The 19,541-nt window shown below is 30.6% G+C and overlaps 1 protein-coding gene across 1 annotated transcript; it reads right to left on the bottom strand.

Annotated features, from left to right (window-relative positions):
• Nucleotides 1-792: 792 nt before the first annotated feature.
• Nucleotides 793-1,671, bottom strand: MIF3 (mini zinc finger). Its single transcript, XM_047302682.2, has one exon. The coding sequence runs from the start codon at nucleotides 1,320-1,322 to the stop codon at nucleotides 1,050-1,052; it is 273 nt and encodes a 90-aa protein (XP_047158638.1). The 5' UTR covers nucleotides 1,323-1,671; the 3' UTR covers nucleotides 793-1,049.
• Nucleotides 1,672-19,541: the final 17,870 nt, after the last annotated feature.

Here is a 19,541-nt window from a genome sequence, read left to right as displayed (position 1 = left end):
GAATCTATAGTTTTACTCAAACTAATATGCCTTATAAGTGCACTATTATTGATGGAGAGGAAACAGGGGGAGTTTTGTTGAGAAGTCATCTAAACACCTTTTCTCTCCTTTTTCTGTGTCTCTCAGTGCTCAATAAACTTTTAGTTGTCGCACTCGAGAGTGGGAAAGGAAGCATAAAAAGAATATAGAACATTAATTAAAGATTTGTAAAAGATAATATTGAACTGGTCAAGTACTAGGTAATTGAACAATCCAAACAACTACTTCAATGACCCAATAAATCATATTCTCCTTCTGCACACACACACACATCATATATAATGTGTCACTTAACCATATTTCTACTGTTTAAACTATGCAGAAACTCTTTACTACTTCACTGGAAGTTGTACTGCTAATCTATATGTGTGAAAAGATTGATCAAGTTTGACTGTATAATAGCATGGTTGTATTTATGTGTGTCATCAAACTGTGGCTAGCATGGTAAATATTCAATCAGGAGCAAAATTGAACAGCTCACTGACAACAGTACAATAGCGGAAAGATTAAATTTGCAAACCAAAACCCATATTGAATATATGAAAACCATATGGTTACATAGGTTATGTTTCTGTGTAGTAATAATGTAAAATATCAGCGAAAGCAATATATTTCTTCCAAATCTCATTCCCTAAATCATCGATTGAACAATTGAGTAATCTCTCATCATGTAGTCTGAATTATGTGAGATTCAGGATCTAACGTATGACAAAGAATGAGAGAAGAGGATGAAGAGAAATAATGGAAGCTGGGTTGGGGAAAAAGATATAGAAAGCTTGGATATATAACATTCCAAAACACAAACCCTGAAGCTTAAATTTTGTTTTACAAGAAGAATTCTCTGTTGGTAATCAAATCATCCACGCTTACAAGAACACAAATGAAAGAAATATGGAAAGAAAGAAATAAGAAAGAAAGAAGAAAGAAAGAAGAAAGAAAGAGAGAAAGAAAAATTCAATCAGTTAAGTAATTTGATACACAAACCCTGCACTGTATTTTGTTCCCTTGCCTTAGCGAGCAGAATTAGGAGGAGAGTACTCACATACTACCTCAGTTTGCACTTCCCTTCTGTGAAAGTTCCTGTGGCAGCCACAAGCAGCGCATGTAAGAGCCCCACCACCTCCATCCCCTGTACTAGCCATGAACTCCCTGCAACCATCCACAGCATACCCTCCAATATTCGCTGCATGATTCTTCTGGCACTCTCCATATCTTACATTTCTGGTCACTGAAGACGAAGTGTTGGCCACATCTCTTTTCAGCACCACCTGTCTCTTCTTCATGCTCAATCCGAAAAACCCTAATAAGCTTGATCTCTATGTTTGACTTTCTGTCTAGGTTTGATTTGGGTTCCAATCAGTTTATGGTTTCACCCAGAATATGAAATCCAAGCAAATCGAAATGCCGGATGATGATTACACCAGAGATAGCTCTAGCTCTATTTATAAGTCAGTGCTTGCTGGTGACTAACCCTAACCCTAGTGTGTAAATTTGTGAGTGGCATATTTGGGTAAAGCACTAGGAACAAAAGATGGAAATAAAGGTCATGATGGTTCTTGAGGTATTGAGCAGCCTTATTTTACCAACTTTTTGGTGCTCATGTATTTCAACTGAGGACTACAAAGACACGCACATGGGAACACTTGGTCCCTAAAGTATCAAGACAGGGACTTACATAATCCATTCTGAAATTACATGTATTATATTTTTACCCCTCACAACCACATAAAAAACATAAGAAAGGAAGATGAGATGACGAAAGAATATAATACACATGTTATTTTTTTATTCGAGAACAACATCACCAGCATGTACACAACTTTATCCAAGTTTTGTCTAAAGTATTATTGTTCTCTAGGCCAATAAAGTCACAACACGTCACCCAAGAGGAAATGGTGGGGTTCTTAGTTGGTTATGATGCTAGAGAAAGGTAGAAGTATGTTTACACAATGATCATCCGTTGCTTTTAGAAGTATAAGTGAAGAAAAGTCTCCATACCTCATTGTGGTGCCCTCAGATTGAGAACCGGACAAAACTTAATATAGGAAGTAAAGGAGGGAATACTTGTCCTTACATTAACCATACAACCCTAGAATGGTCTTGCAGAATTGATAGCTCACCTGTCTCAAAAGGACTGATAAATCAATAAAGAAAAAAAATGAGAATATATAATTTTATTTTGTTACATATCTTTTTGAAAAAAAAAGACAACCTTGACTATGCCAATATATTTTACATGGGTAGTTAATCAAAAATCAATAAATAGACATGGTGACAGTGCAGTGAAGCTGCTTTTTTGGTCAAACTAATTGATTAAGCTGTTTAAGCAGAGTTACCAACCAAAGGGTAGATGCTAATTTTATATCTGCAGTGGGTCCGATTTGATACTTAAAAGGAAGGTTGCGGTGGCCCTGCTTGCAACTGTGACAACAACTCTTGTCTAATTACCTAAGATTCTAATAGGTATAAGACCATTCCCCACACTCATACATGAATGACCACCCTTTTCTTCTTTCCCTTGGATCAAATCAAGGACAATCATAACTTTACAAAATTTCAACATCATTGATATGCTCTTGAACTATCTGGCCATCATCAAAGCTAGCCAAAACAAAAGGGCACTGTGTATGTCTACACACACCAGATTCCTTTAGTTTTTTCCTTGTTTTAAGTCATTGCGAGTAAAACTTGGGATTTCTCCTATTGGCTAGTTGAAAAGTACGTGTCGTTCCCTGCACAGATCCTGATATGAGTAGTTTACGTTTACACCATGCTTTTGCGAACATATATAGAAGGAAGTGAAGAAGAACAAAATAGACAGACAAAGAGATTGCTGAAGTGAAAAGCGGCTGATTTACACAATGCATTTTTTTTGAAACCTTGATATTATTGGATGGGGAATTTGGTGGGGGAAGAAGAATAGAAATGCCATAGACAAGTTTGATTTTGAAAGGTCTGGATTGTTCACTTAGGTCATGAGTAATACATACACAAGAAGGCATGAGGAGCCTCCACCAACGCCATATCAAAGTGAAGAACTAGAAAGGGACAAGCACACATTGGGGCAATAACATGTGCACATTAGAGAAAGTGACAAGGGACAAAGACACATGTGCTTGTCAATCACAAGCGTGCTCGTAGTTTACGTTATAACAATCAATTATAAATTCGTATTTGCCTAATCTCCACTTCCAAAAGCAACTTCCTCATCAATCTCACTGTAATATGGGAATCTGATTTCTTATGTGATTAGGATATGGATATGACATTCAGTATTAATGCGAGATTAACATCATTAAATATTGGTCTAAATATCATTTTAGTGTCTCAAATCTGGCTTAAGTTTCATTTAAAATTATTCTCTTGATCCTTCTAATTTGAAAATTGTTTTTTTTTAATAAATTTATCCTAATATCATTACAATTTTCGCACACACACATACATATGAGTAATGATTAAGTCGTTTATAGGTTTGTTTTTTTAATTTTTCATTTCATAACATTTATGTATAAGACATTTAGATCGAATGATATAATAATATTAATATAGTCTTACAATGAAGACCGTATTTATCTAAATTTGAGCATAATCATTTACAATAATAAAATGTTATAATAATAGTATAATAAATATTAACGGTTTGTCCATGACATGCTGTCACTTTAACACAGTGCTGCATACATTCGTGTGTTTGAAAAGATTAATTTATGGACTAACTGTACAGGAGTACCCTACGAAAGAAAGGAAGTATATGAATAAACTCTTACATTAAAATGTTTGACCATAGATGTTACTTTAATCTAATGGTTCAATTTTCCCGAATGTAATGTGAAGAATGATATCGTTAAAGCTAAACAAAATGATTTCATTGGCAACGAGAATCATACCGTCCAATCAACTTTAGTGGTCAATGATGCTTGAAATTAAACATGAAATTGAGTTTTATCTTCTTAATTTGTGTGCTTATATGTTATTCGTTGAGTCAAAAAATAATAATATAATTCTATATATAGTAGTCTCTTAAAATTAAAAAAAAAACAATTATAGCTCGATGATTTGTTTAATGTTCAGTAATGTCCTAAAAATTGTCAAATTATGTTCAATAATTAAAACCAGAGATTATTTATTTGGCTACATCCATGATTTGATCTACCAGATTTGAGGCACTAAAGTCATTAGATTAGTGGTATGTGAAAATAATTAGTTAATATTTCTTAGACTTACGTCTTTAACCAACAGTGTGAAGGTTAATATCCATGCGTCTAGACAAGACTATGAGACTGTGTTGTCCTTACTATTTGGTTTTTTCTTCTTTTATGTTGTTTTATCTTTGAAGTTTCTAATAGCAGCTATTTTTGTTTATGACTCTAATATGTAACCGTGGTTAGAAGCAATGCAATATGAGATGAAAGCTTTGCACAATAATCACAATTATAACTTTGTAAAATTGTCTAAAGATAAAAGGAGTTTAGAAAAAAAAAAAGTGGATTTTTAGGTGAAATGATAAATGTCTAGAACACATAAATTTTACATTTATCATGCTTTAATTGATGATATTTTGTAAACAAACCCTTTTTACTTTTGATTATAGGATGAGGAGTAGAAGAGTAAGAAAATAAAAAAGTTCATGTATCTGTGATGTTTTTGCTTAAATTTTTAAAGAATTTAAGGATATGCAGCTTAAGCTCCCAAAAATGGTGTTGAGAGCTACAAAGATAGTTAAAGAAACCCTCATGAGGAACAAGAGGAAAGATGGTTATAGTTTGAGCCCCGAAATGTGTCGTTGAGTGCTAAGAAAGATAATTTAGAAAGATCTGGAATGTAACTTTTGCAGTTAAGCCTGAAATAACTAGAAAACACTAGAAGAGAGGTTGAATGGTGTCGTGGAAAACGTTTTGCCAAAAGATAATTTAACAAATTTGTTAAAGATTAAATGCTTTACACAAGTTGTCAGATGCTTGATTTATAAAAGTTTTATTGCAAGTTCAAAGATAAAATGTTTTTCAACTGTCTTTGCAAATCTACTGCAGTGTTTTAAGAAAAATATAGCTCTTAATAAAGATTGTGTTTGGTGGCAAGAGCTTTTATCAATGATTGTGTTAGTAAGCAACTGTAGAGTTTATAAGTAAAATGTTTTGCAATGGAAAAATAGTAAACACACAGTTGCTTTATACTAGTTCACTCAATTGAGCTACGTCCAATTCTCTTCTAAAACTTAGAGGGTTCCACTATAATCTTTAACAAGATTACAATTCAGTATTCGCACCACTCTTGGTATCACCTAGTCAAGTCTAGTAACTCACGTTACTCTAACTAGAACTGAGTATCATCCACTCTTGATTGTGCAATATTCTTCATCACTTCTGGTATCTCTAGACAATCTCGATATCTTCTTGATACCCTATCTAGTTGAGTTTCACTCACTCTTGGTTTCCACTAGACGAATCCTATATCAACTTAATACACTGTTTAGTTGTCGTTTAACTCCACCGAGTTAATCGTTAAGTGTTTGTATTATCTTCATAATATGCAATCAATCAGATTGCTTACAAGTCCTTAGATTATTACTCTCACAAAGAGAATGTGTTTACAATACAATTCAATCTAACAAACTTCTTAGAGTTTTCTCTCTTTTTACAAGTGTAAGCCTATGATTCTATGAAGCTTGAGAGTATTTTCTTTCTTTTGTATTTGTTTTTCTTTTCAAATGATTTTTTTCGTATTTGTGCGCCTATTTTCTTGATCTTCTCATCAAGGATCTTCAACTTATAGGTCTCATGAGAAAATATTTGTTAGATAGTGCTTGTTCTTGATCTTTGGATTTTCTTAGCCTTTTCGTAGGTAGCAGCCGTAGGTTAAAGTCAACTTGTCAAAACAAACATGCTTTTTCAGTACTTTATCAGAAGTAGGTAGTACGAACTCTTCAATGTGACTTTTAATGGTGAGAACATTTTGTGAATGTCTTCTTTGTCTTTAACATCCACTTCTGACTTATATATGATAGAGTGGGTGGATACTTGACATAGGCAATTACAAAAAGTAGAGTAGATATGCATGCAACATATATGTTCTTTTTCTTATCACTTTTGTTGTCTTGAAACGTTGTGCATTTAATGCTCTTTAATGTGTGTTCATAACAACTATAAGTTTTTCAAATTTTCTATCATTCAAACAAGATTTGAGCGTTTAACTATTTTTGTAGAGATACCAAGCAGTTCTTAAAGGTTTCATCATTGGATGAAAATGTCGTTTGGTACAATGTATCATTTGACCTATACAAGGTGTTTACTAACAACGCTTTGTTTAATGATCTTAGTTTGGTTCAAAAGCGTATTTAGCAAGATGTCGTTCAACACATGTTTCTTGAGAAATGTTTATATCTTTTAGCGTGTTTACCAAAAACATCATTTGCTCATTATTTTACAAGATATAAAGCTCATTTAGCATTCTTTAGCAAGGTATAGCAAGAGAGCCTTTACTAAAGCTCTTCTTTTAGACATTTAGATTTCATAAGGCTTTAAAATAATTATCTTTCAATATTAATTTTCACAAAGATAACATTTTGTCATGTGCTTATTTCATTTGATGTTGTTTGCTAAACTTCAAAACATATGAGAATGTTAGACGGTGTAGTCCTCTAGACGATCTTGTCTTAACAGAGCCCTAAGATGGTACTGAGCACATAAGGCAGTTAAGAGAAAATCTTGCATAGAGGGAAAATCCCAAAAAAAAAACTACCAATATACTTGCTAAGTTCCCATGGAAATGATAACCCTCATTTAGTTTAACTACAGCTTACTTGGTGCACTTGTCAATCGTTCACACAATTGAATACTTTTTCTTCTTAGAATCTATTCAGCACTTCGTAGTGTGAAGATGGAGTTTGATCACTAATTAATAACTCAGAAAACACTTTTGTGATTTACTCCAACCATCATCAACAAGAGACTAATTATACATATCTCCAAGTGCAAAGTTAGATTAGTTTTAAAGACTTTAAACAAAGGAATGGTGTTGATTTCAATGAGATTTTCCCACCTATAGTGAAAATGGCATCCATCAGGATTATGTTAAGCTTAGCTACTACCCTTGATTTGGAGGTTGGGCAAATGGATGTGAAGATATTTTTTTCTTCATGGTAATTTGGAAGAAGAGATTTAAATGAAACAACTTGAAGGTTTTTTTTCTTGTTGAAGGCGAGGAAGATTATGTGTAGACTTAGAAATGGTCTATATGGTTTTGAGGCAGGCTCAAAGATTATGGTATAAGAAGTTTAAGTCATTTATGTGTAATCAAGATTACAGTAGGACTACTTTTGATGTTAAAATAGCTCTCTCATGATGACTTTATTATCTTGCTATTTTATGTTGATGACATATTTATTTGTCGAAAAAATATTTCTAGACTTGACAAGTTAAAAAAGGCATTGGGTGATTCGTTTGTCACAAAGACATGGAAGCTGCTAAAAAGATTCCTAAAAATATATATACATGATAGAAGAGAAAAAGAAGATTTAGTTATCAAAGGAGATTACATTAAGAAGGTTTTACAGAAATTATAGACGAAAAATGCTTGAGGCGCAAGTAGTTTTCTTATTACTCATTTTAAACTAAGTGTTAAACAAATCCCTTCAATTGAAATTAAGAAGACATATGAGTAAAGTTTCTTATGCATTTGTAGTGGACAAATTGATGTATGCAATGCTATGTAAATATGGCATCTATAAGCATGCAAGTAGTTGTTATGGTTAAAGAAATTCTTGTAGGAGCTTGGTTTTGTGCAGAACAACTATCCATTATCTATGGACAATCAAAGTTCTATTAATCTTGGTAATCAAACTTTTCATTCTATATGCAAATATATTGATGTGAGGTATCACTAGATACATCGCTAAGTTGTTTCAGTTTGATAAAGTTCATACTAATAACAATGTTGTTGATATGATGAGTAAGACATTGTCAAGACATAAGCTTGAAGCTTATTGTGAGATTTCAAGATTGGTGGTCACCTTGACATAGTTGTGAGAGGAGAGATATGTTGGGTTCGACTCCCAACTATGTGTCTAAAAAGTCCAAACTAGTCAAACTTATTATGTCTGACAAAACTTAAGTGAACATGGGCATTTTAGATCAAGAAAGAGATTAAATTTCACAACTTTGGAAAGAGAGAAAAGAGAAAGAAAATGGATTAACATATTCATTGAGTCCTCTTAATCAAATTATGATTATTAGTTTATTCATTATTGAATCGTGTTAAAAATTTTATAACAAAACTTCGACGGCTAAGATCATCAATTAGATATTTATAAGAATTTTATTTAAAATATTTCTGCTACATAATTTAACATATTTTTAGTTGTGTTTTTTTCCATCGAAATAGTTATTTTAAAACCAAACCATAAAATCACATAGTGAGATTACACGATCTATAAAATTTATAATTTTTAATAACCGATCGATAATAAATAATATATGTAATTAAGAATATATAGTGTTAATACTTTTCTTAATTCTCAAGCATAGATATGTAGACAGTGTGTGCTATGCTTGGCTGTAAACCATTGGGTGCTTAAGACCAGTACAGATGGAAGTGTGAGGTTGTTTTCCTCTTTCAAAAATTTTGAGTAGGGGTCACTACTCCCTCAGTGTTCTCCATCACATCATATTCTACATCAAAGCTTCTTCAATGAATATTTTAAGAAGACCCATCTAGAAGATTTCTTAATTTTAAGATATGAATCATTTAAGAAAAATTATGAGGTCATTTTCAATTTAAAATTTAGTAATTTTTAAAATTTGTTTTCCTTAATGTATACTTTGAATTCATATTTGAATTACTAACATACTAATTTAGTAAATATTGAAGATTATCTTGCTTTTATGGTGTGAGAACCAAGTACATCTTGATGTCATGCACAAACATGTAAACCTTAAACCAACTACATGTTTACGTAGTTGAACTAAGTGAGATATGTTGTGGCATAAAATGAGAAAAAAGGGTTTAAAAGTATGAGTGAATGATGAGATGATTAAGAGATGATGAAATGAAAATAAGAACATACCTCGCTGTATCGGCTGGTAGTGGCAGTAGCATCTGAGGGGCTCCATCTGTCACACTTTTATTGTTACAAGCTTATTGTTATTGGATGTGATTTTTAACTAAACCATGTACCACACTATTTTTAGGATAATATGTCACAATGATTGGTAGGTACCAAACTTCCTTTTGCTCATTTTTTTCATATAAACATATTGCACTTAATAAAATTTTTTAAAATATAATTTTTTTAAAATATAATTTATTCCATCACCTTGTAATAAGACTTCACTGCCTATAAAATTGTCTACAATAAAAATTATATTCACAAATCTCCAGTAACTCGGTCAGATACATTTTTGTTTAAAGATAAAACTTTGACATTTCGAGATTGTTGACAAATAAAATTACTCCTCCATAAATGAGTGTTTATTCACTTATCTCCTGCTTACAAATAAATTATTCACACTTATATAATAATATGAAATTAATTAAATTGTTATTCAACAAAATAAGATAACACGGGGGAGGTGCTTTGCACTTATATTTTGAACAATATTTATAATCCAAAAGTAGATGGTAACGAGATAGGCAAGCCAGACATGTTTTATTATCTCTTATTAATCTTTAAAAAAATTCATCGTCGTCTCTATACTTATATTTAATGACTATATTATTTTTAATTCATTTTCATTTTTATCGGATAACATTTATATTTATATTTATTTCTGTATTGATTTTTTATTATTTAAATATTAATTACTTAACTTTTATAATAAAATAAAAATTACATCAAAGAAAATATGACATTATTAAATATTCAATACCAAACAAGTGTATTTTTTTTAATAACAAATATTTAAAAAAATTTATAACTGTATATATTTAAAAAAAAATTATGGAAACAAAATATTTATTAATTTTGAAAATATTAATGGAAAAAAGTTGATAAAGTTTAAAAATATTTTAAATATTTCTTTATTTTCTTTCTCAAAATTCTAATGAAATGTGTTTTTATATGCTAATAAATGTTATAATACATACACTTCAATGAAATCACACGTGAACAAAGATTAAACTAATAATAATTAAAATTTAGCATAAATATTTTATTTTTAGAATTTTAATTTTTGTTGGATGCGGATAAACAATATTCATGACTAGGACATTAAATTATTGTATTATCTCCATATAATTGAGTTAATAAAACTTATAATAATGAGTTAGAAAATAATAATTATATAAAAAATTATTAAAATAATATTTTACATGATAAAAATAGGCACCAAAATAAAAATATTAAAAAAGTAAAAATATTATTTTAGAAACAATTTGATATACCACAATGAAATTGTACTAAGAATGTTTAAGGACTTGATAAAAGGAAAAGTACATTGAAAATCTAAGAGAAAAAAAATTTAGATATCAAATTAATTGAATGGTTGAGAAATAATGACAAAATTTTTAGTAAAACAAAAGTTTTCAAATGAAACAAAAATTAAGGATAAAAATAATAAAAAAGATAAATTTTGCATACTACCTATATGCATTTGAACACTTGAAATTGATAGTTACATATTTTTATGAAAAAATAATGATAATAAATAAATAATATTAAAAAAATAGAAATATTTATTGTAATTGTTTATACACATAAGAAGAAAAATACTTTAGAAATGTAAGTGGATTTCATGAATATAAATAAAGTCATGCAATAAGAAAACAAAGATTATAATATTAAAGTCTATATATATGATATCAAATAAATTGTAGTGTTTTTATAATTTAAACAAAATAAGATAAATATGAGAATGAAATGAGTATTTCTATATCTATACTCGTATCTATTTAATATGAGATTCTCTTCTAAAACGAGATGGATTCAGAAAATATCTAAGGACCAATTTATTTGTAATCTTTTTGAAAAAAAAAGTATAATTTTATGAGGATTTGCTTAAATGATAATAAATAGTATGTTAGTAGCATAATCATAAATAGCATGTCAGTATGCTTAACCGATGTATAAACTATTTACTATATCAATTTAAAGAATAACTAATATAGAGAATGAGATATTATGTTCAGTGAAATTCAAAATAACTTTCAACTTCCTTCTTTCACACATCGTTGTTACGATATGCAAGTTTCAAACGCATCAATCCAGCGTTCCATTATCTTTAAAAACGTTTAATATGCATTTTCTTCATGCAGGGTTTTGCTCTTCCAAATTTACCTTTCTCTGTCATATTGTTTCTAGATAAGATTGGATTTTGCTTTCATGTTTCTTGAGTTGTTTTTCTGAAGCAGATTTACTTCATGCAGATTATTTGTCAATTGAACTATCCATATATAAACTGTTTTTCAATCTAAATTAAAGTGCGTTTATTTAGAAATTTATATACAAATTACTTATGCTGTAGATTAATTTCGCAATTATGTTCAATTTACATAATTCTTTCTTAATGTAAATTTTAATTAGAAATTCATGCATTGTTTTTCAAGATTTGTATTTTTTATTTGTTTTTATATTAAGGTAGAGTCGCGTGAGGAATTTAAATTTCCGCAAGAAAAATGAAGATGATGAAAATGAATTGAAATGACCAAACTGAAAATTTAAATTGCAAGAAACTAAATTATCTAGAATAAAACAGATAAATTTAATCTACGAAAACAGTAATCCAAATTACAACAATCATTACTCTATTTGTCATTTTCCCTCTTCACAATATTCAATATTTTCAGAGCGTTTGAATTATAACCTTACCCTTTTTTACATTTGAATAATCTATTTTTATATTTTTCTCAAAATTAAATTATAATAAAATAAAATAACATAAATTGTAATAACCACCTCAAAAACCATGTATCTTTATAAGAGATATAGTCATTGGTTCCATGCTCAAATTTCCATGTATCTTTATAAGTTTCAGATCTTGTAGTTTTTCTTGGAGTATGTTTGCGCTAAACAAACGCATCACTTTTTTCAAGTTTAGTGTGTTGTTAGTTGTTAGTCTAAATTTTTATTATGTATAGCTCATTATTGTTAGTGTCTTTTACCTTAAAATTAATTAGAAACCAGGCGAAAAAGGTGTAATTAGATAATAAAATCTGAGTAAAGAGTATTTAATTCACTATTCGTAAGTATTTATAGAGATATCTAATATTTTAATTGCGATTGGTAATGTGGATTGAAATTATTTGGTGGGTGACAAAAGTGGATAGCTCACCAAGCGCAGCCATATATGTTTCGATCAGAATCTGGCTAGTTATTCTAAATGAAATCACAAAATAGATATTAAAGATTGTGATAGCCTTCTAGTTTGAGTGGGATACACATTATATTATTAAAAAAAAAATGTTCACTATTCTAGCATAGATCTTCCCTCAATTTTCAGATAATCTAATAAGAACATTTTTTTTACTCACATGGATAAGGTATATAGGTCATAATAAAAGTTTCATAATTAGTTTTTAAAGTAAAAAGTCTTATTTATAATGAAAATGAAAGAAAAAATTACTTAGAAAATTCTTTATGCATATGAAAAAATTTACTAAATCTAAATATAAGTTTAATATAAATGAAATTGAAATAAACTTAGGTTAAGACACGTTAAAACCTTCTTATAAGTTTGTCAATATAGACCTAGATCAAGTCAAACCTAAATCAAAATGAGTCGAATCAACTAGATAAAGTCAAGTTAGGCTTAACCCAAGTTGGGTCGAGTCAGGTCAAGTACATGTTAGGACAAGTTAGGTTGGACTAAATATAGGTCAAGCTGAGGTGGTTCATGTTTGGTCAAGATGTGTTGGACCTATTCTAGCTAAATCGGGTCATACCTAGATCAGGTTGAGCCCAACTAAACTAGGCCGATTGTGTTCAGCTTAGGTCAAGCTAGTTCTTGATCAAGCTAAGGTTGATAGGATCCATGTTCTAGTGAGTTAAATTGAACATAGGTCAAGGTTGAGTTAAGTCCATGTTGGATTGAATTGAGTTAAACATATGTTAGATCGAGTCGAGTTAAGCCTAAACAAATCAAACTTAACTCATATTGCCTTAATTCAGACCCGCCTTGTGTCGAGTCAAGTCAAACTCATCTCAAGCTAAGTTAACTTAGGTACACATCAAGCTGTGTTAAGTTGAGTCTATTATCCAAGTTGAGTTAAACCCACATCGATCCAAGTTTTTTTGGACCTACACCAAATCAAGTACAGCCAAGCTTGTGTCGAGCCACTAAAGTTGTATCTAGGTTAGGCCTAATAGAGTTAACCCACCTTAGGTTGAGTCCATTATGGTCAACATCATGCTAGTCTAGTTGGGCTGACCTTGGGCTGAGTTGAATCAGGCCCAACTTAAGTCAAGTTAAGTTAGTCCACCTCAATTCGATTTGAGTTCGACCACAATGGGCCAAGTTTAGTTGAGTCATGGTAGGGATAAGTCGTGTTACTTACACTAGTCGAATCGAGTCATAACTACATTGTGTGGGGCTAATATCATGTTAAGTACACAGTCACGTGTCAAGTCGAGTTAAGTCGGGTCCACTTTAGGTTGAGTTGAGTTGGACCAAGTTTAAATCAAACCATGATAATTCTTGTTGAGACAGGGTCAAGTAATGTCAAACCCACATCAAATATTGTTAGGTTAGATCAACCTAATAAAGCAAGTTAGGTCAGGTCCTAACTTCTAATTAAGTTACAAATAGTACAAATTAATTAAGAACTACTTTGTAATAAATATAAAATATTTAAGGATTAATTTGTAATTTAGAATACTTTAAGGAATCATGCAATTCTGAAAAGAATTTAGGAGTTAGTTGAAGTCTTGAAGTGGACCAAACCCACTTTCACATTGATCCCCACTTTATGTGAATGTTTTCGTGGTTAACGCTTTTTTAGACCACTTATTTTGGTGGGCAATAAAAGGAGACATATTTTAATAGTGGCTTGGGATTGGCCCATGGACCATGGGTCAAGTTGTTAGCTTGAGCCCTAAAGTAATAAATTCAATTAAAGATACAAATATTCAAGAAACTATGAGATAAGGGAGATTAATACAACATGTTTTATATTAGTTCACTTTATATAAAAAGTTATATCAAGTTATTCTATCATACTAGTTAAGCTCGCAATATAATTTCATATTTTTACAAACACAACAATATTGTTAAGTAAACTACTTTATAAACCTTATATTAATAATAGTAAAAGTAAACTACTTTATAAACCTTATATTAATAATAGTAAAAGTAAACTACTTTATAAACCCTATATTAATAATAGTAAAAGTAAACTACTTTATAAACCCTATATTAATAATAGTAAAAGTAAACTACTTTATAAACCCTATATTGGATCCTATAAGACGTGATCTAACACATTCCTATTATTAAACAAAGAGTTAAATATGCTTTTAGTGCCTAGACTATCATGCTATTTTGGGTTTCGTCCCTTTTCGAAAGGTTTGTTCATTTCCGTCCTCTTAGTTAGGAAACTCGTATTTTTAGTCCTTAAAAAGCAACGGAGTTAGACTTTTTGTGAGGTGGCTAACAGTGAGTCACGTGGGATGCAACTTCCGTGATAAGTGTGTGTCATGTTTCTCTTCTTTTTTTTTCTCTTTTTTTCTCTCTTACTAGCGTCCACCGCCTTTGACACCGTCTTAAAGTCTCCATTGTCGCATCGGCCTTCACTACTGTCTTAAAGTCTTTGGGCACCTTCACGATCTTTCTTTTTCTTGCTATCAGACTAAGCCATGACTAACCCAAAACTTTCCTACACCAGAATCTCAAATTCCAGCAACCACCTTGTGCAAGCCACCACCACGCCGGTCTCCAAAAAGCGAAATTGCTTGCTAATGTGCTGCAACTGTGCCGCCACCACCCACAACGTCAATGCCGCAAAGCCTTAACAAATCGTCAGTTGTCGTCATGTGTAACCATCATGGTCGCTGCAAAGCCGTCACGAATGCCCTAGAGCCACCATCTCCAACAAGCTTTGACCTCTAGAAACCTGTAGAAGAATAACTCAGATCGCGAACAACGTCGTTTCTCACGCTCAACCTCAAGTTGCCATCAACAACGGCGAGTTCAACTCAAAAACCTAAGCAGAGAAACCGAGAATCCCAATTCAGGTACCCTAATTGCGAATCCATCTTCTCGCACAACCTCTATCTCATTCGCGGCGCAAAAGCTTTCCCTTCACGCACAGAGCCAACACAAACCTGCAAGGAAACCAAAGAAGCAAAACAAAAACCAGATCATGAATTCCTCCCTAAACTAAGTGAAGTCGTCGTGAAGGAGAGGGAGAAACCTTGTTCTCCCGGCATAAGCAGAAGCAGCATTCCCCCAAAATTAGAAACCCTAATGTTTTGGGTGGGGAAGGGGCTGCCACGTGGACCCTCGAAACGCTAATTAGAAAAATGGTACACACTTATCAGGGAAGCTGGCATCCCACATGGCTCACCGTTAGTCACCTCACAGAAAATCTAAAACACCCTTACTTTTTAAAGACTCAAAATACGAGTTTTCTAGCTAAGAAGACAAAAATGAACAAACCTTTCGAAAAGAGACGAAACCCAAAATAGCATGATACTTCATAGATTAAAAGCGTATTTAACCCTTAAACAAGCATGAAAACCCTATTTGAAAATAACACACAAACTAAAAAATGAATTAAGAAACAAGAACATCATCACCTAGAACAAAGTCACAGAAAACATAAACCTAGATCAATGAGAAACTTTGTTTCCTCTTCAAATCAAATAATTGATTACCAAATTCTTAACATCTTTTGGTGACTAGGACTATTACTTTCAATTTAATAACCAGAATTTAATATAACTTGATAATACCTTGTTCTTCTTACTAATCTTGCCCAAATTTGTGAGGTCTTGATAAACAATGCAAAGGGAAAATAAATTATATATTTTTTAATAATTTAAAATAAAATATATATAAAAACGGAGACGAGACTAGACGAATAATAGTATTCGCCTGGTTTTTTTATCTAATTTAAAAAAATTAAGTATTACTTGTATTTAATTAATTTAAATATTTCTTATGAACAGTGAGAAAGGAAAGATGTGAAATATGAGGCCTACAAAATTATATTTTTCAAGATCGCGTATCCAATCTTATGTAAATGTCCCTTTCTTCAGGTTAGAAAGTCTTTTCCTCAATGTTCTAGGAGCTGATGCGTCAAACCCATAATGAATTTGTATTATACATCATGCATTACATGTTTGATTCTTTTTTTTATATTTAATAAACATAAAGACCTGAAATTATAGGTAATTTACCAATGTCAAAATCCATACTTTGTATAAATGTTAAATTAACAAAATAGTTTTTATAAGATTATAGTTATGTACAATTTTATATTATATATATAATTAATTTGGGAGGACTAAGACTTTCAAGTCAACACAATTATTGGGGGAGAAATCTATACATTTCTCAATGAACATGAACAAAGATGTAAATACTCCATAAAGAACATTGAATACAAAAAATAATGTACTAACTTATAGATTAGAATTGAAATAACTTTCCTTTAAAAATTATGAAATTATTATTATTTAGAACTGAGAAAATGCTAAAAAGAAATTCGCTTGGGATTACTGTTGGATAAAAAAGAGTAAATATTCTCAAAATTAAAATTAATAAATCTAACTTTTTACATTATTAATTTTATCCAAAATGAATGAAAATATTCTATTTAGATAAATGTGTAGGCTTACGATATTATCATCATGTTAACTGTAATAAAAAATCATTATTATAAACTATTCTTCATTATAAAATTAATCATGAATAAAATACTAATTATACATAATATAATAATTATCCTGAGGGAAACTATTTTAGCAATAGTGTTAAAAAAAGTTTGTGCCTTCAAAATTGAGATAAGCATTAGAATCAATGAATTTATTAATTGATAAGAGAGAGTAAAAGTGGGTTCGGGTTTATTTAACTTTTTAAATGTGAGTCAAATCATAAATTTGAATTGGATTAAAGATAAATTGACCTGTAACCAATTAATAACTACTCTTTTTTTTACTTTTAAGTAGGGATAGCAGGGTGAGGTGGGGATAAATTTCATATTTCATATTTATTTTAAGGTAAAAATTCATTTTATTTTTATTCCCATATCTACATTTAACAAGTATAAAATTTTTGTTCCATGAATATAGTAAGTATATTCCATACTCATTTTTTTTTCAACATCAATTAATTGTTTTTTATAAAAATATTAAAAATCATATTAAAGAAAACATAATATTAATAAATATTCAATATTAAATAATTATATTCTCATATTTTTAGTGTAAAATATTTAGAAAAAAATATAATAATATAAATTTCAAATCAATATAAAATAACAACTGGAAAAAAAGTGAAAGAATTATATAAAATATTTCATAATTAACATAAATAAAATTTCACAACCAAAACATCTGTAAACCTTAATGAAACAAAATTGATAAAGTAAAAAATATATTTTTTTAAATTATAAAAAATAAAATAAATATTCAAGTTTAAAAATATTTCAAATGTCTCTTTACTAACATCTTTTCTTATACATTGATGCATATCATATTGAACAAAATCACAAAGAGAAAAAATATAAGCTAATAATAATTTAAATTTAGACATAAATCTTTTTGTTTCAAGTGTATGGGGTTGAGTGTTCAGTTCAAACCGTCTTCCTTACTCTAAAGCTTCCTTCCTAGCATTGTGGATACTCCAATGGAAAAGGTATATTTTTTAAAGATACTTGATGCTTAAGTTAGTTTGATATTTCATTGGTTTAACAATTAGTGTTGTAATAAATGTGTTACAAAAGTTTCAACAATCATACATTTGACCTATATTTATAAGTTTCTCCATGGCTTTTGATTAGGGTCAGCCGAAAGTTGTTCCCTCCACCACCACGCAATGCTCTCTCCACCTCCCCATTCCCTTTTTGCCCTCAGTAATATTTAATTTCTGTTTTTATTTTTTACCCAACAACATTTTCATTGATGCTCCCCATTATTATATCAATGCACCTCCACAACAGTCTACTATTTCCGTTGAATGAAATTCCTTGCATCTTTTTCTCCTCTAATTTTTGTTTGCTGAAATTGCGGTGGTGTAGCGTGGGATTATTGTGGTCTGTTTGGTTGGAGATAGCATTGGTTTGTTGTGGTACAAGTAGTTTCTCGAGTGGTAAGAGGAAGTAGCAAAGCTTTGGAGTGGTGCAAGAAGAAGAAAAAGGTGTAATGGTAGGAGAGCTTCGTCTGGTGGTTGAAGGTGGTATGCGTTCTTCACAGGTTCTTCTTCCTCTGCACACATAGAAAACGCACAGCGACGGAGAAAACATAGAAAACGCACAGGGAAGCGACCAAACATACAGCACACAACATATTCCAATACATTAAAATTAAAATGAAATATCTATGCATACTACCAAAGTAAAGAAAACCAACCTTTCTTGTAGACCAAAGAAAAAATGTGCACAATAGACACACACACGAAGCACCACCAAAGCACCAACACCGCACCACCACACCACGAACACACAACCAAGATAACAAAACGGAGAAGAAAGAACTAATGAAATGGAAACTACTATGGAGAAAAAGGGTTGGGAAGAAACGGATCTGGAGGAGAAAAGAGGTTGGGAAGAAACAGATCTAGAGGAGGAGAAAAGTTTGAAAGTGAGAGTTGGCAGGGTAGGGTTGCGCGACTGTGAGTGAAAATGAGGTAGGCATTTAGGGTTTTGATAAAAAAAAGTAAAAAAGTAAAAAAAGTAAAAGGTTAAAGCAAAAAGGGTAGTTTTGTAATTAAACTTGATTACTAACTTGTTTAGCTTAATCAAATGACTAATTGGATATGATTGACACCGATCGGTTTCCTCTCCGCTCCACCGATCATTTTGGTGTAATTTAGACTGTATGTACTGGTAGCTACATATAGAGTACACTTTCATTTGTTTTACTTTAATTTATGTTGGATCATGTAAACAAGATTTATGATAATAACATTAAATTATTATAATATAGTAAATGAAACATCTTCATGTAATTGCGATGATAAAATTACACTTATGTAAAAATAATTATATATAAACTCATCAAAACGATATCATATATAATAAATAAAACAACAAATAAAAATATTAAAAACAGTAAAAAAAGATAAAACGATTTGATACATAATTGAATAAAATTGCATAAAAAAAAATGTATAATTCAAAGTATTGTAAGATGGGAAATTCCTTGAAGATTAGAAAAGGATTTTCAATATCAAATTAGACTTATCATTGAGAGATAACGAAAGTTGTTTTAGGAAAACAATTTTTTTTTCAAATAAATCAAAAGTGAATTTATATTACCTAGTAAATGAATGACTTATGCAATTAAACACTTGAGAGTCAAACTTGTTTTATGTAAAAAAACATAGATCATAAATAAAAATATTAAGAAGGAA

Source organism: Vigna umbellata, chromosome 2, assembly GCF_029865625.1.
Source record: "Vigna umbellata cultivar VRB3 chromosome 2, Vumbellata_1.0, whole genome shotgun sequence".
Taxonomy (NCBI): domain Eukaryota; kingdom Viridiplantae; phylum Streptophyta; class Magnoliopsida; order Fabales; family Fabaceae; genus Vigna; species Vigna umbellata.
Note: the sequence above shows the minus strand (reverse complement) of the source record. Positions and strands in the feature narration are given on the sequence as shown.